General features: G+C 27.6%; 2 protein-coding genes across 3 annotated transcripts; one reads left to right on the top strand and one right to left on the bottom strand.

Moving 5' to 3' along the window:
- The first annotated feature begins 4171 nt into the window (after positions 1-4171).
- KAN (Homeodomain-like superfamily protein) lies at positions 4172-10610 on the top strand. 2 transcript variants are annotated; one of them, XM_089720620.1, is made up of 6 exons: positions 4172-5658; positions 5781-5857; positions 6427-6472; positions 6807-6993; positions 10074-10167; positions 10342-10610. In XM_089720620.1, the coding sequence occupies exons 1-6, from the start codon at positions 4776-4778 to the stop codon at positions 10453-10455; spliced, it is 1401 nt and encodes a 466-aa protein (XP_089576746.1). In that variant the 5' UTR covers positions 4172-4775; the 3' UTR covers positions 10456-10610. The 2 variants fall into 2 exon arrangements, with proteins under 2 accessions (XP_089576746.1, XP_089576745.1); XM_089720619.1 differs by having other exon boundaries at positions 4176-5658; positions 10071-10167.
- A 6906-nt stretch (positions 10611-17516) lies between these two features.
- On the bottom strand, positions 17517-21517 carry LOC105636167 (voltage-dependent L-type calcium channel subunit). Its single transcript, XM_089720724.1, has 3 exons — positions 21038-21517; positions 18726-18963; positions 17517-17990 (listed from the first exon to the last, which is right to left on the bottom strand). Exons 1-3 carry the CDS (start codon positions 21329-21331, stop codon positions 17836-17838), a joined length of 687 nt encoding a protein of 228 aa, XP_089576850.1. The 5' UTR covers positions 21332-21517; the 3' UTR covers positions 17517-17835.
- Between the last annotated feature and the right edge of the window lie 1672 nt (positions 21518-23189).

The following is a 23189-nucleotide window of genomic DNA, read 5'->3' as shown; positions in this document are numbered from 1 at the left end:
ACAAAACCATATCTACCCATCGAGAAATCGGAAACTAAACCGAAAAATTACTGCAGCCATCAATAGAGTCGGGGTGGAGCTGGAGCCCATCATAGAGAGACTTGAATCTGAAACTGAAGAAAGAATGAGCATGTAGCGCTGATTTTGGGAATTTAGATGACAGGATAAGTGTTTAAGGGCATACTAGTCATAAAAGAGTCTTATCTCTCTTTTGATTGGACGGGAGCAAAAGTTAGGGATGTAAGAATGTATTTAAAAAAAATAGTTTTTGACTAGTGTATTTGACCATATGTAATAATAATTTTTTCTAAAATATATATAATATTTTATTTAGAAGAGAGATAAAAAAGAAGAAAAAAGTATATTATTTTATTAAATATATTTTTCAAAAAGTAAATTCTAAAATAGAATTTACGTAATTAAATGACAAACCGTTGAAAGTTTTAATTTACAAAATATATATAATATTTTATTTACATATTTATAAACATTGAAACTTTTTTTTCTTAGGTGGGCTTTGAAAAAATTTTATTCTTGATAATAATTTTTTATTTTCTTCTTCATTATTGAATAATTTGTAACAACTATTATTTTAATTTAGTAAAAAATTTATATCTCCCTTGTAATAAATAGATGGCCTATTGATAATTAAACATTTTTATTTTTCTTGATTTTTTTTCTTATATCCTAAATCTTTTTGACTTAAAAGAAAACAATGTTTAAGAAATTGAAAAAAAAAAAACTAAAACTATATATTTCTGTTTGAGTCACTTATTTAGATTTTTTTAAAGAATTTGTGTATATGCATATATTCCTTTCTGATACACCGGGTAAGTCATATGACCACTGTAATCAAAATGATTACCATTATCAATTTAAAACATCTTCTCATTTCTTTTCTTTTACCTATCTTTTAAAAATAATTTATTTTATTTTTCATTATAACTGTATATAAATATTGATTTGGGGTTGAAGGTAAGGGTTTGGAGATTGAGTAATGACTTGATTTTCTTTTTGGGCATCTATTAGGATTTTAAAAATATGCATTTTATAAATTAGGGATTAAAGGATTAGGTCTAAGAATTCTGTAGAATATTATTCAGAGGCCATTTCATTATATAAAAATAGAATTAAGTACATAAAAAATAGCATTGCAAATAGTTTGTACGGTGAAGTGTAATACAAATTAACCACTTGTATTTATTTTAATCTAAACAAAATTTATGCTTTAACATTATATAGATAAAAAAAAATGAATATATAACAAACATAGTCAACATGCAATACATGTCATACAAAAGACTAATTATATATAAATGAGAAAATAATGAGATTTTCGATAGCGCCCTTGATGAAGTTTAAAATATTCTAAAATAACATTAGCCATAGCAATTAGAAAATTACATTTTATTATTTGATTGGATATAATTTACAAAAACTGTTTTTTAAATAACTATACATAGATAATTAAGAATTTCAAAATTTTAAGTTTTATCTTTTTAAAATTTATTGTTTGTTAAATATACATTATAATGAGATATTTGAAAATTTTTATATTTTATTTTTAAAACATTTGATCCTATTTTGATTATAGTTTAAAATATTTTATTTAGGAGATAAAAAAGAGAAAATATATTATTTTTATTATTCCTTATATTTTTTACGTTTGTATGATTTATATTATTTTAAAAATAAATTTTTAAATAGAATATATATAATATTTTATTTAAGGGAAAGATAAAAAAGAAAAAAGTATATGATTCTTTTCTTGTATGATTGTATGGAAAATTGAGGGCTTATTTGGAGAGAATAAAACATTTCTCTTATGTATTATTTTTTTATTAATTAATTAACTTATTTATTTATTTTAAATTTGCAGCTAGGAAAATAGAGAAATAAAATTAGATCCTAGTATCATTTGTTTTGTAATTTCTATTTATTGGCTTGGTTATAGTTTTTTTTTTTTTTTTTTTGTCTATCAATATCAATTTTCATTAAGTTACAGCATTTCTAGTTAAAGAAGGGATTGATTTTTGAAATTCAAATTGGTAATTTTTTAATATAATTTGTTTCTTGTTTTATGTTCAATTCTCAATAGAGTTATTCTTAATAACAATTTTTTTTATTTGTTATTTTCTTTTTCGTTAGTGAATTAATTTGTAATTGCTATCACTTTAATTTAGTAAAAAGATTTATATTTTCCTTGCAATAAATAGATGGCCTCTTGATGATTAAATAGTTCTTATTTTCTTGACATTTTTTCTATTATATTCTAAATCTGTTTGACTTGAAAAAAAATAGTGTTTATGAAAATAGAAAAAAACTAGAACTATATATTTCTGTTTTGGATCACTTTTGAATATTTCAAGAATTTGCGTTTTATGTGCATACATTCTTTTCTCTAATGTATTGGATAAGTAATACTGTCACTATAGTCAAACTAATTACCATTATTAATTCAAATCATCTTCTCGTTTCTTTTCTTTACCTAGCAGAAAAAAATAATTTATTATTATTTTTCATTATAGCTGTACATAGATATTGATTTGGGGTTGAGGGCAGAAGGTTGGAGATTGAGTGATAGCTTAATTTTCTTTTAGAGCACTTATTAAGATTTTTAGAATATGCATTTGTAAATTAGAGATTGAAAGATTAAGTCTAAAGATTGTCTTGAATTTTATTTTGAGACCACTTCATTATAAAAAAAATAAAATTAAATATATAAGAAGTATCATTATAAGTAGTTTGTACGACGAAATCTAATACAAATTAAGCAATTATATCTATTTTAATCTAAATAAAAACCTATGCTTTAATATTATATAGATAAAAAAAATTAAAAGAGTACAAATATGTAACGAGTATAGTCAACGTGCAAGACAAATCATAAAAAAAAACTAGTAAAGTATAAACATATACATCATAAAAAAACCAAACCAGTGAGATATAAATAAATAAATATATCATCTCCGAAGACAACATTTAAAGAAAGGGTTTAGTTCCCAATATAAGAGTAAGAGATCCCATATAAACTAATTAAAGATTAATATTTGATTCTTGGAAACCCTAGCTAGCTAATCTGTCAAAGCAAATATATATATATATATATGACATAATAATAATTGTAGTAGTAGAAAGCCATGATGCATGGTGGACAAGGTTGTTGAAAGATTAGAAAGGAATATTTGGGAGAGTATGAAAAGGAATTAGAAGGTAATGTTGATTTAGGGTTTACGATGTGTACACTTTGAATCCAAACAAAAACCCCTTTGTGGGTCTTTCTCTCTCTCACCAACAAGGTCAATGCCCTCTATCCATATAAATATTTTATTTTCCTATTATTAATGTTTTGGAATATAATCTCAATATCTCCTGACATTTTTAAAAAATTAAGAATATATTATTATAAAAAACATTGTACATGTACTTTTTTTTATTGCATGGAACTTACAATACCTACTATTATTAATTATATATCTTTTTTAATTCAATAAAATAAATAATATATAGCAAAGAAAGAGGAGGAGAGAGGCGAATAGGGTGGGGGAAAAAGAATCAAAGACAAGAGAGTCTTTCTCTTTCTAACTTATTATATCCCGTCGTCTACGGGGAAAGAAAACCAAAGTCACCATATTTTTTTGGTACTTTTTTTTTTTGAATGGATGGGACTTGTTTATTAGATTGGTCCATTTTTATATACCAAAATCAACTAAGAATTTTTTTTAAAATATTATTTTTTACTTATTTTTTTAATATATTGTCAGAAATATCATTGTTTCGATAAAAATTTATTTTTCATTATTTTTTTTAAATGAATTTATAGATCCGGTCTACAGGTCAATCTTTTTTAAAAAATATAATTTTTTATTTTAACCGCATTTCAACTTACTGTATATATTGACTCACCAAGAGATAAAAATATTTAAGTTAATATTTACTCGTTTTATAAAAATAACAATTTCGACTTTACTTCAAAAAAGAGTGTCGAATCACTCATCTTGGATCTCGGTATAAGTTGATAATAATATATTATCTTTATAAATAATTAAATTTCTTTAATTTAATAAATTAATTAATTATTTTTAAAGTTTTGACCAAAGAGAGAGACAGATGGAGAGACCTTGTGTTCTTCCTCCCCTAGCTAGTGTCATTTTCCAAGATATACTCTCGAGGTGCACCAGACCCAAATCCTCTCTCTCACTGCCCTTTCCTTTCTGTGCACTTTCTGGAATTTTTTTTTCCTTTTAAATTTCTCATAACATATAATTTTTTTTTTTTTTTTTCTCTTTGTTAGCTTGACAACACACATGCCCTCTCTTTCTTTCTTTCTCTCTCTGTATCTACCTTTCACTCATCACACACACTCTCTCTCTCTCTCTTCCTCTCTTTCTTGAGCATGTTTGTTTGTTAAAGAAGATTTATGAGTCTTTAGCTCTCTTTGCCTTATCCTTCCCTTCACACTTTCTCTTTGTTCCTCCTCCTCCTCCTCTTCTTCTTCTTCTTGTTCTTCACTAGTTTCTTTAGTCTTTGAAGAATCAACAAATTCTTTCAAATCTTTTCATCTTTATTCTTACATCTACCAAATCCAAGTCTCTCCATCTCTTTATTTACTAATTATTCTTGTGAAAAGATTAAAGACCCACTTGACTACTATATACTTGCACTGCTTTTTCTTGCCATTTTCTTTTCTTTCTTGCTTGCTATCTACCAAGAAAAAGAAAAGGAAAGGAAAAGGAGAAACAAGGCTATATACTACTTGATAAAGAATCAAGAAAATGCCCTTAGAAGGGGTTTTTATTGAACCCTCTACAAACCCTGTTCCTGATCTTTCTTTACATATTAGTCCTCCTAATATTTCACCTTCTTCACTTTCTAACACAATTATCAACAACAAAACCGGAGCAGATACAAGCTTTAATTTTTTGGTGAGCAAATCAAACAACACAAGTACAGTTATTACTTCTATGAGGAATTCTACATCTGATTCTCAAGCTTACACTGAGCTTTCTCTTGCACATCCATCAAATTCGCGGTCCGATCAAGAATCCCCACATATCCCTTATCATTATCAACAAAATAGTCTCAACACTAGTACTTGTACTACTGCTACTACTTCTCATTTAAGTCATCTAAATCATGGAGTTTCGAGACTTGATGTATCGGATGGTTTAAGGCCTATAAAGGGTATTCCGGTTTATCACAACCGTTCATTTCCTTTCCTGCCATCAGAACAGTCAAGAGATAACAAAGATCCAAAGATGTGCTTCTACCCAATGTTATCTTATCCATCTTCTTCTTCTTCTTCAGTGCCTTATTATATTGGAGGAGGAGCTAGTTTAGATCCCATGTACTCGTCTACAGCGAATCATCATCACCATCATCATCATCAACAACAATCTTTGCCTGCTTACAGTACTAATAGGCTAACACCTACTACAAGATTTAGTGGGTTATCAATAGATGCTTTCAAATCACACCACCAACTGCACCACCACCAATACGGTGTTGGATCCGGCGAGGCGTCTCATGGGTTGATTAGATCAAGATTTTTACCTAAACTTCCTACAAAAAGAAGCATGAGAGCTCCCAGAATGAGATGGACTACCACTCTTCATAATCGATTTGTTCATGCTGTAGAGCTTCTTGGCGGCCATGAAAGTATACACACAGTTCTCTTTTTTTTTCCCCTTAATACAGTAGTTTTAAAAGATTTTAAAGATGAATGTTTTTATTTTGATTCTTATCATTGTTTTTTTTTTTTTTTTGTTGGTTTTGTTTAGGAGCAACTCCAAAGTCAGTTCTTGAACTTATGGATGTTAAAGATCTAACATTAGCTCATGTGAAGAGTCATTTACAGGTAAAGAAGAAAGAAAGCAAAATTTCTCTCTTTTCCTTCTTTTTTTTTTTTTTTTTTTGCCTTTTTTCTCTCTCTAAAATGTGTATTCATTCCATGGAATTAAAGGCGCAGTAGCCAAAGAAGGCTGCAGCAAGTGAATGAATTAAATTGAATTCAACATTAAAGAAAAAAAAAATATTATTAGTAGTCTGAAAGTTCTGAGACGTCTCAGGGCAGACAAGCTTCTGCTTTTGAAAGAGGAGAGAGAAAGAGAAGAAGAAGAAGAAGAAGAAGAAGAAGAAGAAGAATGATAACAGACAAAAGTAGTCATCATTTCTCAATAATAAACATCTCATTACTACCTTATCAAACATCAACCTCGTGATTAATGATGAATCCAAGACAAGCCCAGAAGCCCAGAGAGAGAGAGAGAGAGATCTGATTTTATTTATTTACTTATTTTTTATTTTTATTACTTGTATTATCTAGTTCTTGTTTTTATTTCTTTTTTATCCTTTTTTTTTTCTTTTCTTGTTTTCTGTATGGTATTGAATGGTGTTTTTGCTAAATGTTTCCCAATGCCTTTGCAGATGTATAGGACTGTTAAGACAACTGACAAGCCTGCAGCCTCCTCAGGTAATTCGTATTGCTTAGTCTTCAATATTTTAACCTTTTCTTTAAAAGAAAAAAAAAAAGATTTTTTTTTTAAATTATCTTCCCCTTTATTTGCAAATTACTTATTTTTTTATAAATTTATTTTCAGTAATTATTTTACTGCTTCCATTTGAAAATTCTCTCAAAAAAAATTCCTTATATTACTATTAATACTAAACCCTATTATTAACACACGACACAGTTACACATTACCCCATATAGGCACAGTCATACATGCATTGCTATGCATATGCATACTTACATACATACATGCTTTGCTTATTTGACCCTTTTGATAATGTTCTTTTTCTTGAAGGCCAATCAGATGGTTCTGGTGAAGATGACTTATCTCCAATAGGCAGTACTGGCAATGAGCACCGTGCCCTACGGCGATTTTCCGATCAGAGAGGCCCTTCAGATGGCTCACTGCAACAAGAAATTGACTTCCCTTCTTCTGCTTCTGCTGCTGCTGCTGCTACCACTCTTTGGAGTAATTCTTCAAGGTACCATTTCTTTTTTCTTTGTTTTTTATGTTTTTGATATATTGAAACATTTTTAGAAAGCGAAAGAGACTGTCATGGTTTGAAATTCTGAGTTTATGTATTTCATAGGCTCGACATGAATGCTTTTCTGAAACCAAAGGACTAATGCTGTGGTTTCCTTTTACTTTCGCATGGTACCTTCTTATAGCTTAGAAATGCAAACCCACGTCCACAAATTTTTGAAGAATAAAAGAGTTCTTGTGGCAGCTTTTGCTTTCTTTTATTTTTAAGTTTTTTTTTTTTTTTTCCTTGTTTGATTTCTTCTTTCTTTTCTTTTAAGGCTTTTCTTTTCTTTGTTCAAATGAGATTTGTAGCCATAGCTATCTTGCTTTGATGCAGCTATTATAATTAATTATTAAAGAAAAAGTAGTAAGTAATGCAAATCATATACACACACACACACTATAATTAGGGATAATAGAAAGCAACCACATTTACATATGCACTTTTTTCTTTTTCTTTGGAACTACATCATATTACTGTTCTTATTAAATTATCATTATTAAACTCTCTGGTTCTTATTCCCTCCACAAGGACATTGCCTTGCAGCATATATATCATGACTAAAAAGACTATATACTTCCTTGGACTTAAGTGCTCTTCTTTTTTTCAAAGTTCAAATTAAATATGCTATTGTATCCCATTTACCCATTTTAATATTTATATTAGATCCTTCATATATTCCTTTGGTTGGTTCTTTCCCATTTTTGTTCAAAATTCTTTTGTTATTTTGGTCAATTAACACGAAGGTACGCAATAAGAATAACTCTATCTCTTTTGACGGTCTAAATTATTTATAAAATTCGTCCTCAAACTTTAGAAGCAACAGAAAAAGAAAAATATGGAAGAAAATTATTTAGCTATTACATATGTGCTCACATGAGTTTTAATATATAGATGTTTGAATGTAATGCAAACACTATGAGTTTAATAAATTGTATTTGAAGTAATTATTTTATTAATTGTTTATTTGGGTGTCTCTTTTTGGTGGGGATGGGGATCCTAATTTAGGTTTTCTGTTTGTTATCTTATATTGTAGCTAAAGAATAAAGCCAGTAGCTGAAAGTATTTCATATTATGGAAAGAGATTGTTATATTATTTCGACAAATAATCTTTTTATTTCCTGATATTAATCTTAGAAGTGAGAAGAAATCAAGTTTTCATGATATATAGATTATAATTTTTTTTTTTTTCTTTTTTCAATCATTTTAACCAAATCCTAGATAGACCATAAATATATAGTCAACTAAGAAAACATACACATGAGGGAATTAAGAATAAGCATATGGCATAAACATCAAATTGTTTCTAGAACAAGTTCACATAAGATATAACCTTAGTCTTCCATTAGTTCTTTTTCTTTTTCTTTTTCCTTCTTTTTTTTCCCTTTGCTAAGTACTTAAGAGTATAGATTGTGATAGAAAACAATTGCAATAAATAGAATTTTATTTATATTTTTTGCTGAAAAACAATTTTTCCTTCTAAAAATATTTTTTATTGTTGTCTAATAACTTTAAAAAAAAAAAACAAAAAGAAGTCAACTAAAAATCTTTACTTATTAGTTAAGTTTTTGAATGGTAGTTAGTACTTAATTAGTAGCTTCTATTTGAAAAATATAGATACATGCAAAAACTTCCCTAATAGTGAATATGTTGTGATCAACAATGACTAACAAAAAGGTTAAATTCTTAATTAGACACATAAATACATAGTTCACCTAATTAAATACCACAATAATTAAAAATATACTCTCAAGTAAGAATTTAATATAATGAAAATTTATTTAATAATATTAGGATTGTCTTTAAAATGGAGAATTTATCAATTTACTTATCAAAGCCAATTAATTAAAACAAATAAAATAAAATAAAATCTTATTATTCATAATAATTCAGTAATCAAATATTATCTAAAGACTATCTTAGGCTATTAATTCTCATTCTACACTAATTACTATATGCATATGTGAGGTCTCATTCTTTCTATTAGAAAAGTCAAAATCTTTTGCTTGACAAGGAATTAATAGAGCCCTGAAAAGCTTTCTTTCTGCTTGAGATATATATATTTTTTTTTCCTCTAGGCTGGTCTTTAATTAAAATAATTGGAAACATGCAAATTTTAGTAGGGGTAGGTAGTGGGTGTATCTATCTACTAAAACAAGTAGGTGGCATTTTAATTCACTTGGTCTCTACTTAAAATACAAGTTCTTTTAATCAAGAATTGCAATTCTTTTTGAGTAGGCATTTTCTTAGTTTTGGAATTTGAGTCAATAATTATTCAAAGCTCCAAATGGTTGGAACAATGGTTTTCTATACTCCTAGTGCTTGTTTATGAGAAATATCTGATAACATTTATGTGTAGGATTGATATGCATTTTATAAAAATTGAATAAATATTCATATTTTTTAATAAAAAAGAAAACATGGTGTGCAGAATAAATTAATATATAAAATAAAATCAATTATGAAAAATAATTATTCATTACCTACAAATAAATACTGAAATAAGTGGTTCAACACTTTTTCTCTAAAGATTTGACCTTAACGAATGAAATAAATACTCATTAGGAGTGCTTTCCCTTTTAATAGGTCAACCTAACGCGACCAGGATTTATTCTTAACTTAGAGAACTGCAGATACTTGTAATTAATACCAAAAAGAAAACAAAAAATATATATATAATCATTTTCTGATTTTTTTCCTAAATGCAATCAAACTGTTCTTCTGATACCTATAGTGAGATTTAATTCTTGGACTTCATAGTTCTATAAATGGAGAAGCTTAAAATTTTAGTGGAGGTGAACAATAATAACATTATGCTTAAAATTATTACATTTATTTCCTCTGTGTGGGGTTCCATTTGTTGGTTGCACCTACAAGCCTAACCCTAGGAAGAGAAAAACTAATCTTAAACTGTTTGTGTCTCTTTTCTAATTACAATTTTTTATGGCAATTCTTTTGTATTATTTGAAATAACTATTTGCAGAATCATTTTTAAAGCTTGTTAAATCTAAAGAAATGTCTTATTCAAATGTCAGTAGTAGAGAACAATGGCCACAAACAAACTCTAATGACATGGATGAGCATAGAGAAGCTACATTCCAATCACAACAAAGATCTGGACTCTCAATTGAGGTAAAAATTTTCATTTTCATATACTTTAATGGCTTATTTGGTTCTCCTTTGAGATTAGAATTGTACTTTTTAAATAATTAAATGAAATTTATTAATTAGATTAAGAATAATACTTAAAATAATATATCATTTCAATGTAAAAAATAAAGTATATGGGTGAAACTATGTATGCAGGAATGCAGTTCAAATCGGGTGAAGAGTTACTTAGGGTCTAATTTGGAAGGCAAGAATCCAAGCTTGGAGTTCACATTAGGCAGACCAGACTGGCAAGGAAATGAACATTACTGATAATAAATAATTAATTTTGGTATACCCGTTTAATTGTTTCTTTTGATTGAAATTTCATTAGTCTTGTCATTCAAGAATGAGAAGGCAATAGAGATATATATATATATTTATAACAAGCAAGAAGAAGAGATGGGTGAGTTTCTAGTTTCAGTGCATTTTGAGTCTCTTTTTCAATTACTGAAACAAGCTAGTGCTGCAATTTCATGGGTAATTTGTAATGGCAAACAAACATGAAATCAAGAAAAAAGAAGAGGATAGAGACAGAAAAGGTTATCTCATCATCAACTCTAGCTAAAGTTGAACAATTAGTTAGTTAGGGTTTATGCTATTTTTTTGTTTGTGTTTGATTACTTGTAATTTACTTGTAAAGCTTAAACTTTCTAATGAAACTGGTAACCATTTTGATTTTGGAGAAAAACTCTTTTTTTTAAAAAAAAAAAAAAAAAAAAACGTTCAATTTTTTTTATTTTTTACAATTAAGTGTTCTTTTGGCAATTACGATAATTAAAATTTAACCCCCAAAGGATGAGACGGATGGCAGAAATCCCTTCTTTCTTAACTACAGGTATTGAATTTGAACCCTGAATATGAAGTCCCTTTAAACACTCTAGAGGGAGCGTTTTACCCCTCTTTGTGGGCTTGCCCCGGCCGAATCTGGATTAGTCGGACATGTAGACTTCACACACCGAATAGTTAAAAAAATAATAATAATAATTAAAATTTAGTTAAAATTCCTTGTAAAGGTAACCATGTATGGACTAGGCTGTAGCCATTAGTGTCTCTACTCACTTCTGCTATATCTAGCATCTGTCAATGAATAGAGGTAAACTAGAATTTGTTTCTACAAATATTAAATGAATTAGATAACCACAAATATATTCAACTCCTATATTGTTTAATATTATATTATCTAAATTGTGTAAAAGGAGTTATTGAAATTTTAAATAAATAGTAAGTGAAAATACTCATGAGTGAATAAATTTTGTTTTTATTCTAAATTGGTCTAAATCTAATCACTTAATTACTTGGCATTTATTATGCAAATTAGAGTTTAGATTGATTTATAAATAATCTAATTTGATTTATCACGGTTAAATACATAAAGTGATCTTTGCATTTGACACAAAAAAATCTTTGATATCCTAAACTTTAGAAGAGACCTATTATATCTGTAAAAATTTACAAATTTAGTATATTATACAACTCTTCACACTAACAATAATAATTTTTAGGGCTTTTAGCTTTTATATACACTAGTTTTCTTTATAACGTGCGTTACACGTTAAGTATGCTCGTTATATATTCATTTTTATACTCGTTTAATTTTTTATTTATATTATATTAAAATATAAATTTTTATTAAATTAAGTGGTTAAATTATATTACACTTTATATATACAGTAAATATTTTTTTGGTTCTATATCAACGTACTAACTCATACGGTTTTTATTATACGTTAGTTGCTTTCATTTTCTTTTTTAAAGAAAAATCGAATTAATTTATAAAAATCATTATATAGATTCTATTTTATATTTTATAATTAATTTACATGTTCTGGTAATAACTTTCATTATAATCTCTTGTAGTAAATAAATATATGTTAATAATAGCATAAGAAAGCCATCTAATAAATCATATTAAATATTTATGAATAATTATAATTTTTTATTTTTTAGCCAATCAAAGTTATGAAAGCATTTTAAAAAAATCTTTAATAAATTATACTCTTTAATAGAAATAAAATTTGAATTATATAAGATATCAATATAACTAATTAAATTCGAGATGTTTAAAAATAATAATTTTTTATCTTATTTTTGGCTAACCAAATTAGACTGTAATTTATAATTAAAGAAATTTAATCATACCTTTTTTAAATCAAATCTAAATCATCTAGATATATTTATTTAAAATAAATATAAAAATCTTCAAATGCTCCATCTACATATATTATTTAAAATAATAATGTTGAAGCTAAATTATAAATTATAATAATAATGAATTATTAAATATTATTAAATTGTTATTACTAATTTACATAATAATATAATGCAATAAAATATAATTAGACACAATAAGATAATAATAGTAAAAATTTAAAATTTTGAAATACTTACTTAACTATATTTATTTATCTATTAAAAAAAAGTCAAAAATAACATCCAATCAAATTATAGAAATATTATATATATTTTTAGATTAAAAATTTTTAATTGGTTAAAACTAAGGTTATTTTAGGGTATCTTAAGTTTCACAAGGATAATATCGGCAATCCCACTATTCCCCTCATTCCCACTTTTATATAGTATAGATAGTTAGATAGATAGATAGATAGATTATGTGATTATGAACTATTAAAATAATAATTTTCACATTTTTCAACTATGTGTTTATCTAATTTTATAAGTTGAGGTGTCTAATATATAAAATTTTATATCTAAAAATATTTTATATGTCGAAATAAAAGTTGAAGATGTTACAAAATATTTCACGATAAGTAAAAAGGATGAATTTACGCATTTAGTCATTTTATATAGTAAATTTCATTAATACATTAACAAGCATATCAAATATAACAACATAAATTTCATAAATGTTATATGAAACTTATTTAAATGAAACATAAACTGAATTCAGGTAGATTATAATAGTAAGTTTTTTTTTATCAGCAAATTTTTATTTTATTAATAATAATTAAAAAAAACAAATCTTAGCAGCTAAAACAAAACCAATAGGCTTCCCAATACATCCAACATAGCTAAAGAATGTTAAATTAAAAGAACCTGAACCGAAGTACGTCAAATCTAAAGGAACCAATAGAAAAAAAAATATTGAGTTAAGAAACATAAACTCTCCGAATCATATTAAAAAAGAAAAATATTATAAATAAATGAATAAGAAAAAGAAAAAGAATATTCAATGACTATATATGTCAGTATAGGCCAATAGCAAGTAGTGACACCTAATATGATTTGTATACTAATTGAGTGAATTACAAAAGGATAGATGTGGAGATGGTTTGGTTTCTTCTTCCCTGCAAATTTAAAAACCCCATCCTATGCCCTAAACAACACTACTTTAAAGAGTAAATGCACTGTCGTTTTCACAAATGCTTAAAAATGAGAACAGAACAAATGAATGACAGTTACGTTACAGAGGATACTTAAGTCTCATATATTTTGTGAATAATGACGTATAGAGATAGATAGATAGATAGAAGGCATATGTCAAGTCAATTGAAAAGACCTGTTTGGTTTCATTTAATTTGAAATTATGATTCTTAATTGGCTGTGACACCTATTTGTGATACTATGGATTAAGCTTTCATTTACTTCACCTTAACTGCAAATCTACCTATTCTTAGAAATTGTTTTGTCTTTAATTCTTTTTTCTTGTTGTATTCTAATAAGAACATAATGGGCAATAGAGTCTTTAAATGAGTTTGTGATACTATCGAGCAGTAATATTGCAGTTTTTATATAGAGTTAAAAGGATAAAAAATAAAAAAAATAAAAAAAAAAATAAAAAAAACACCTGAGCATACGTCGAGATGTTTACCTGAACTTGAACTTTATGTTGATCCCATGTTGATATATGGGAAAGAGAGACTTTCTATATGCTCACGGTTTAAGGTCAGGGGTGAAAACAGGACGAATATCCGTAAATTTTAAACTATCCGTACTTGTATTTGTTTAAAATTTTTTACTATTTATATTCGTTCCAAATCATCTAAGTAACTTTTTAAGTATTTGTATCTAAACTCATTTAAAATTTTATTATTTATATCATTGTAAATCTATTTAAAGTAAACCTTAAACGGATAGGATATTCAGAAATTAAACTATAAAAACCCAAACTCATTTAATACCTTAGATAATATGTACCTAGAGACCTATACTTGTATCTTATTATATTTGTTATGGGTAATAACTTTATTATCCATAATTATTACAAATCTATTTATATAACTATTCATATCCATTAAACGGATTGGAGTGAAGCATATATCATGAATACTCGTGCTGCTTACATCCTTACTCGGGACCTGTTAACCCAACTTTCTACCTGTTGACAAAAAATTTGGACCCATAGGGGCCAAGTTTGGCCCAAACCATTTGGTCTCTAAACTTTAGATATAGAATAGGAATGATAATTTAATCCGATCCATTGTATGTCTTCTTTGATCCGACCCTAATAAGGTAAATTTTACCTAGTCCGTTTATGGGTGTAGCATATGTTAAAAATTAAACCCACTGTACATACATAACTCGCACGAATCCGATCTAATTAAATTTTTATTTAACTTTGCTTTTTTTAATTTAAATGTAAATAAAAAATTTAACATAATCTAATTATTTAGTAGTTTGCATGTCATCAAAGTTCAAACATTGTAAATAACAAATCAAATTGTCATCTGTGCAATTTGTGTTTTCTATTTCTTTTAATTTTTAATACTCTTTTATTTATGTGGTTCTTCTTTCAATAACTATATTTTTATATTTGGTTTATTATTATATTCTCAACAGTTAATTTTTGACTTTTTGACTTTTTTTTCTTTTATTTATTATGTTGAAGTAACAACTATAAACTTGTTTTTTTTCTTATTATGGTTATTATACATATTTAATTATATAATTTTGTTTTATTGAAAAAGACGCGGCACGAGTCAATTAGCTAAGGACACCTATGTGTTAAAAAAAAATATATGCATTTTGACAAAATAGAACAATAAAATAGTAATTTTCTAAAAAAATTTTTTAAAAAAACTCAATAGCTTTGAACATTGTGTTTAGTGTTTCAAAGGTTAAAACCTTTATTATTTTTAGTATTCCATAATATAGTGCTTATGCTATTATTTAGGATTGGAAGGAGCAAATCAACCGATGTCTATTACTAAAATAGCTAATTTTACTTTTATTAGGGTATAAATAAATCAAGTTCAAATAAAAATTTGAACTCAATTATTTTTTTTATAAACCGATATCTTTATTAAAAAATATTATTTAATATTTTATAAATAAAAATATACTATCAAATAAAATAAATTAATTTTGAGGAAATATTTTTAACTGTTTATTTCGAAATATATTCTATGAAATTGTTTAGAAAGTTGCTAAGAGTTAAAACAATATGTTTATAACAATAATATTTTATTTTTTATTATTAATATTTCAGAATAGAAATTAATAAATTAGCGCACATAATAAAAAACTGAAAAATGAAACTGAATTGATCTAATTCCATTGGTAGATTAATCAATTCGATTTGATTTATAAATATAAATAATAATTACAATTTTAATTTTAAGTTTGATTGTAAAAAATAAATTAAAAATTTATTAAGCCGAATCAAATTAATTAATGTCCTGATATATCAAAAGGATAGAAGGCCATTTTCATATTTCACATCCTCTTTTATCTTTTTTCAAATTTTATTAATTCTATATATATTGCTTATTGTTTTTAAGAATTAGTTATCTCAATTATTTGCAAATTGCTAATCTTCTTGATGGAAATATGACATGAAATGGCTTCCAACTTTGCACCTTCAAACTGGAAAAACATTATTAATATTCATATCTAAAATAATGGACCACTTTTCAAAATCAGATATATTATAAAAAATATAAAAAATACTTTTGCATAAATTTATAAATCAAAAAAAAAAAAAAAAAAAAAAAGCTATTCTTTTTTTTTTTTACACGCTTCGGTATGTATATGTCTACTTGGTGAAGAAAAAAGAAGTTATATGAATATGGTAAATGTTAGTATATTCAAGTGTAGTTTTTTTTGCATTAATTGCTTTGATTTTTAAGGAATGGATTTGATCGTTATCATTTGAAATTAAATTTCAAACAAATAAGTTATCATATATCTCAATTTTTGTAAAGACGAGAATATAAATTTAATTTTCGAAAAATGCAATTTACTAAAGGATAAAAACCTTTAGGCAACAATCTCAATTGTGTTAGGTTTTTCTTTTATTCTCCTCTTTTTGCTCTTTTTTTTTTTCTAGCCCACTGGACTAGAAAAAAATCGTATTTGCATTGGGTCGACCCACTAAGGACAAAATACTTCTAACGAATATTTGATCCATTCATAAAGATTGAATGCTGGACCTTACTTAAGAGAGAAGAGTACCAAACTACTCATCAAAACACTCGTTGCCAAAAGAATACCAAACCACTCATCGCAACACTTATTGTTGTTGGTCATCAATAACTTTACTAGAGGTACCAAGACATGAGTTATGACATAGAAATACGATTCACCTAATATGAAAATTAAGCAAGTTAGGTTTGAATCTAAATGTGTTCATATCGTAAACAAGTGACGCTTATATATTAAGAGTTTAAACAAGTTGTATCATGAGTTGATTCACATGATTTATCCAATCCGTTTAACTAAAGATAAAAAGATAATGTTATATATAATATTAAATTTTTCGATTGGTATAGACCTATTTAATTAAATTAGCTAAATTTTTTATCTTATATATGAGCGATTTAATTAAATGGACTATACATATCTTATTCATACCATTCGTTTAATTTGCATATTATGTTTATGTTTAAATATTTAATATAATTATTAAATAGATCATATTCGTATTAATCATAATTGTTGTGTATTGAAAGAGTTTATGTTCAACCTGATATCTGACCTGTTTTGACAGCCAAAACTTTCCTAAAGATTAATATTATATATCCACTACATTAATATTTATTATATTGTTTACTGATAAACATCAAATTTGACATCAAAAAATTTCGGGTCCTTTGATGACAATTAAGTGATGCTCTCAACTCATCTACACGCAGTGAATTGCGAGACTGGATTTTTTGGCTCACTGCCACCTGAATTTTGAAAAACGACAAAACATTTTTTGGTTTTGACTAACAAATTATGCTTCTACTATCTGTATTGTTAAAAAGGCTTCACTCTTATTAAAACAGCAGACATGCAAGAAATTTATATATAACTTTAAAAACAAATCAAATTATCACCTATACTATGTAAATTCAAGATGATGCTATTCTGTGACAAATAATAAATCACGCTACATGAACTATCTTCACTCTGTTTACTTCCGAATAGTTATTGTTTTCAAGCTACATACCCACATATAATAATAGTACGCAAGCAAGTTACAAATATGTGTTTCTAAACTGTAATAACAGATATGTCCACCAAAAGCTTTGGAACTACAAATAAGCAACGATCATGGTAACAAACACTATCGTAGTGGCCAGACTTGATGAAGTTGTGAACAGGGAAAAAGATGTACAAATATATATATATATATATATATATATAGAGAGAGAGAGAGAGAGAGAGCAAAGTGGGATATCTACACACATGGCCTCGCTGCATCATGGCTCAATCTGATACCTTATCTACTTCATGATAGCGCCGCAGATGCCGAGCAGAAGAATAAGCTGAAATTGCCGATCCAGTCATGCTCAGTGAGTGCTTCGCCACACCCACACTTTTCTTCGTTACCAACCAGACAGTCCAGAAGAATCCAATCCAACCTGATTTGCACAAAAGTTTCAGATTGCTAGCAAGAAAGAAGAAAAATTGTGGCGTATTGGTTTTGTAAAATAAATACTAATAAAACAGAATTAGGCTTAGCATAATCATACTCCTTATCATAACAATGATATTTATGTCACACAGGGCCAAGATTAGAAAGCTATGTATTGCCACTATAGCAAAATTCAAGTTATAAGTAACAGTATCAGGTGCAAGTATGTCCAGACACACGAGCATTTTAACCATCAAACAAACATGGCCAGATGTTCATGGATGCATACCAAGCTGAAACACTAAGCATCCCCCTAGTCCCTATAAGGATAGCACAAACAATAGGCTCGAATATAATATATTTTTAACTTTTCTACTCGATTGGGATCAAACATTTGTTCTTGTTGTCACACTGAACCACACTAAATAATTCTCTATGAAGCATGAATAATTAATTGGCTTCATTCCACACCTCAGGATTTGTGTGACAACTGGAATAATTATAGTCTTCCCTCTTGTAGTCTTTATTTTCCTCTTTTAGGATGGCTAGCAGTCAGGTTCTTAGGAAAGGATGTGGTGTTTGGTAAAAACATTCCAGAGGATCGATTGCTTAGGTTCTACGCCCATTGTTGTAAAAATTCATGCCTCAAGTTCATTGAATTAGAGTCCCAAACCAAATATGAGAGAGAGAAAAATTTGTACAGCATGGGATTAGTAAAAATGAAAAGCACATTTTGCTCTACCTGTAGCTATCAGGACAGCTACGATTGCTGAAATTGCAGTCGTGGAAATAACAAATAGAGCAACTGATAATGCCCCTATGTATACAGCTGTTACACAAGCAAAGAAAAGAGCCAAGAATCCTCCTGCAGCTGCCAAAGAAATGAGAAGAGAGACTACAATGGCATTGACAGTGGCTGCCAGAAAGAAAAGCATAAAGACAAGCAATCCTGTCAATGTAAGAAGAGTGATAGTCCCTACCTGCAAAGGTTTTAGAAAATAAACAATCATGATAAACTGTGGAGATAGATAGAAACATGGATTCCATATTTGAAAAAATGCAAAGCAATGAAAACTTAATAGATAATTCAGAAGAAATAAGGAAAAGAACAGGAGAAAAAAATAAAAGTTTAAAATCCTAGTAAGCTTTCAGGTGTACTAAGGAATTTAAATTTGTTTAACATGTTATATGGCAATGGTGCAGTCAGTTCCATTTATAATTCATTTGCAATTTTCAGTTCTTTGATGCTGAAAATTCTTGCTCCTCAATCACTGTAGAAACAGAAGTTTTACACAGCCAAGGAAATACCAATGAATTGGATGAATCATCACTAGTTACCAACTACAATAGCACTGCAAAAATTTAATGAGTGGTTGACCCCCAAACCAGGAAGAGAAATCAATTAATAGTAACTAAATACAAGATTATATCTGCAATCACTAGTTAGAGCTGAAAGAATCCCATCTATAATTAGTGCCATAATTCCTACTTTGATACAATTCATTGTTTCTATCTCATTGCATTTATGCATGTTGCTGATATTGTCTAACTCTTATCCTAGTTGGATCTTCCCTTCAATAAAATTACCCATCGTTAGTACATCACTACTGCCTGCCTATAATTGAATCATCAGTAATGTTGCTCCCTTCCTCGCATAAATGCATTCATTTCTTAAAATTGCATCGCAATCCCACTCATACATCTCAATTCTCAACAAGTTGACTTCAATTCCATTTCTATAACTTCTTAGCTGTCTTAAAATACTTGTCCCAAGCATATTGATGTGAAATAACCTTAACCCCAATAAGATGTTGGTTGGAGTGGTAAGCGACCTCTATCCCGTAAGGATGAGAATATAAACTCAATCCCTCGGAAGTGCACTTTAATGGAAGGGCAAAAAACCTTTACGCTCTATGGCCTAAGAGTGATTACACTTCCTGGTATACCAAAAAAAAAAAAAAACACTTTAACCAAGAAGAATTCAGCTTTTCCAGTCAGCTCAGGGCCCTTTAAACCAGGTCATCTTCAAATGAGTCCTTTCTCAGAGGTGAACAGTGAAAGACAAACAATAGTTCCTTTCATGTTTATCTAAATTAGTAGGATATAATATTTCATGTCATGACACATGACTCTGTTAACTGGTGAAGGCAATTAATATACAGTATATCTTCCCCAGTCCCCCCACTGTGAACCGAAATACAGCTTTGTAGTTCTACATTACAATATGGTTTCATTAACATGGGAAATCAACATTAATAAACCAGGTGAACTTCTATTTCAGTCTCTCTCATTTTATCCATGAAATTTTAAGCATAATGACAAAGTTAACCAACTGAAACTTCTGTCAGCTTCCAAGAAACTACACACCAATCTTTGCATCAAGAGAAAAACAAGTCCAGGAATAAGATAAAAACACTAGTAAAAATCATGGAACCCAAATCTTCTGACACTAAGATGATATTGCCAAAACCCACTTCGTCTTCACACTGACAACAATAAAAGACACCCAACTGTCTTTAGCCAATGAGGGAAAAAGTACCAAATTTCACAGTAAAGTTCGTTATATTTCATTATTGATGGACAGAATCTTAGGAAACTTTGCAATACAACAATCAATGAAAAATTTTCTATTTAATTAAATTTATGAATTTATGAAATTCAAATCTCTAAAATTCATATCCTTCCATCAAAGGCAAGCGAGGAAAATATTTCATAATTCCATATGTATTAATTATTACATTCTGAACCAAAATTCTACAAAATCCATTATACTTGTATAAGATCTCTTAAAGCTGATTGAATTAACAAAAGAATCCAAAAACTAAAATTATACAATGATTAGACTAGGTGATGCTCTGTTTCCTCTGTACTCTTTCTCCATAAAGAAATTACCAAACTCTAAAAACCCAGTTCAAAAACCAAATATAGCAATTCATTTAGAATCGAATTCTTAATAGATAAGTCCTCAACTAAAAACACAACCATACGTAACGTCCGGTTTTAGTAAAAGCAAAGTAAGCATTCACTTAAAAAAGCGACATTAACAGTACTTACCGAGATCACGAGGAGCGCCCGCAGAGGGCTACCCCGGCGAGTCCAGAGAAGAACCTTCCGGCCAGTGTTTTTGGTAGCATCTTTAAGAAGAGGACCGTTTTCGGATACAGAGATCTTGATCCGCTGCAAAAACGATTCCGCTGCAACGCTACTGCCGGATTCCGGCACGAAGATCATTGCCAACAAACTGTGAAGCACGCTGTAAAGCGTCTCATCCTTCCGGTGAACCCCTTTCTTCTCGCTCCCGTCGACCCCGCCGTTGATCCCTCCCGATTCAAGTCCGTCCATCGTCATAGTGTGAATTTTCCGGCGAGAAAGAGAAATTAGAGTATTTAGTGCATGTGGTGATTAGTGTTTGGCAGTGGAGAGAGTTCAAGAAGATTAAGGAAAGAGAGAAACTGTACTTGGGTTTTCTAGTATTTCATTTTTGATTGGGATAGAAATGAAATGATGAAAGTGACCGGTTGCCTTTTCCCCAACTGAAGATGAAGACTGAAGCGCCTGGTCCACTTTTCATATCCTATATTATTTAATTATTTAATTTTTTTTAATCTAGACATTAATATTGATTATTTATAATCATTTATCATTTAATTAATTTTTTCCATTCTCATCTATTTAATTTAGTTAATTTAATGTTTATTCAGTCATATTAAATGTTTTAGGAGCAGTTAATTATTACTATATTTTGATACATTAATTGTTACTAGCAATTACTTGTTTAATTAAATATAAAATTATAAAAGGGTCATCGAAATATTAATTTAGTATTTTAACTTATGACCGACATTGTGATGGGCGTCAATAAATAAACATAACATAATATAAATATAATAGTTATAAATATTCGTTATTGATTTATAATTTTTTATTATTTATCAAAAAATGATGTTCATTATTATTTTAAAATCCTCTTTAAAAATAATTAAACACAATAATTTATAAATTTATAAAAATAATTGACAATTAAATAAAATATATTTTCTTCCATATTCATATACTTGTCTATGAAATTTGAATAAAAATATTTATGAATCCGAAAATATCAAAGAAAATTTCATAATAGTTTACAAAAAATTTTAATTTTCTCATAGATAAGAAAATATTCATTCAATAGTTTTATTTTATTTTTGATGGTTATTATAATGTTCTTTTAACAAATAATTAATTAAGTTTAAAATTGACACTGTACACATGTCAATGAAATTAAAGGAAATTAGAAACTAATTAAATCAAAATTTAAAATAATAAATTTTAAAGTTAAATATCATAAGGATATTATTGATTGCATGGTGGTCCAATTTTAAATTATTTTTCTCAATTATTGTTGACTACAAAAAATTTAAAGTATACAATTTCATTAAAGTTAAACCTTTTTTTATAATAATTTACAATTTCGTACATGTATGTTTGGATATAAAGTATATATAGGATTCATTTCCTTATAAGTTTAATTATTATGTTATAATATTGAAAGAGTTTCAATATGCTAAAAGATATTAACAATTTGTCAGTGTGGTATAGTTTGATTGGTCTTTTCATTCATATGTGAAGTGGGATGGAAGGATCAATTTAACGAGTTAAAGGGAGAGCTATCCATATTATGTACCCTGTAATGTTATCAATTGGGTTAAAGCTTTTCAAACAATTCAAATATGTAGTATATATGGTACTTCTTTCCTTACTATAATCTATTTTTCTTTTTAAAAAAAGGAAACAATAATAAATTATATCATCATAAATACAAAATTTTATCAATAAACTAATTGTGTGATGCCGAGTTTTACGCACGGGTATTTATAAATTATTTTTATTATTTTATTTTTATAAATTTGGAAATGTTTTTGATAAAATGTTAGGAAATAATAATAATTAAAACTCTACGTTTATACACATATTTAAAATTTTCCCTAAAAAACTCAGTAATGATTTGAACCCGTACTTTTTGGATAGAAAATATATTTATTTCCATTAGTTTATTAACGTCACGCAATGGAATAGAATATTAAGAAAATAAATTATGAATTTTTATTTTATTTTTTTATATTTATATATCATTGACTATTGCTTAAAAAACATAGTTTTTAACGTGCAAGACAAAAAAATTTTCATTTTTTTAATTTAGATTAATTTTAAAATCTTTTAAAATAAA

This window comes from Jatropha curcas, chromosome 4 (assembly GCF_041381405.1).
Source record: "Jatropha curcas cultivar XTBG-Jc1 chromosome 4, XTBG_Jcur_1.0, whole genome shotgun sequence".
NCBI lineage: Eukaryota > Viridiplantae > Streptophyta > Magnoliopsida > Malpighiales > Euphorbiaceae > Jatropha > Jatropha curcas.
Note: the sequence above shows the minus strand (reverse complement) of the source record. Positions and strands in the feature narration are given on the sequence as shown.

Bases quoted from the DNA above. Each gene is read 5' to 3' on its own strand.
- KAN (XM_089720619.1), top strand. From the start codon at position 4,776: ATGCCCTTAGAAGGGGTTTTTATTGAACCCTCTACAAACCCTGTTCCT. The intron at 5,659-5,780 runs GTATACACACAG...GGTTTTGTTTAG, and splicing joins GCTTCTTGGCGGCCATGAAA to GAGCAACTCCAAAGTCAGTT. The intron at 6,473-6,806 runs GTAATTCGTATT...TTTTTCTTGAAG, and splicing joins CAAGCCTGCAGCCTCCTCAG to GCCAATCAGATGGTTCTGGT.
- LOC105636167 (XM_089720724.1), bottom strand. From the start codon at position 21,331: ATGACGATGGACGGACTTGAATCGGGAGGGATCAACGGCGGGGTCGAC. The intron at 18,964-21,037 runs GTAAGTACTGTT...AAACCTTTGCAG, and splicing joins GGGCGCTCCTCGTGATCTCG to GTAGGGACTATCACTCTTCT. The intron at 17,991-18,725 runs GTAGAGCAAAAT...TGTGCAAATCAG, and splicing joins AGCTGTCCTGATAGCTACAG to GTTGGATTGGATTCTTCTGG.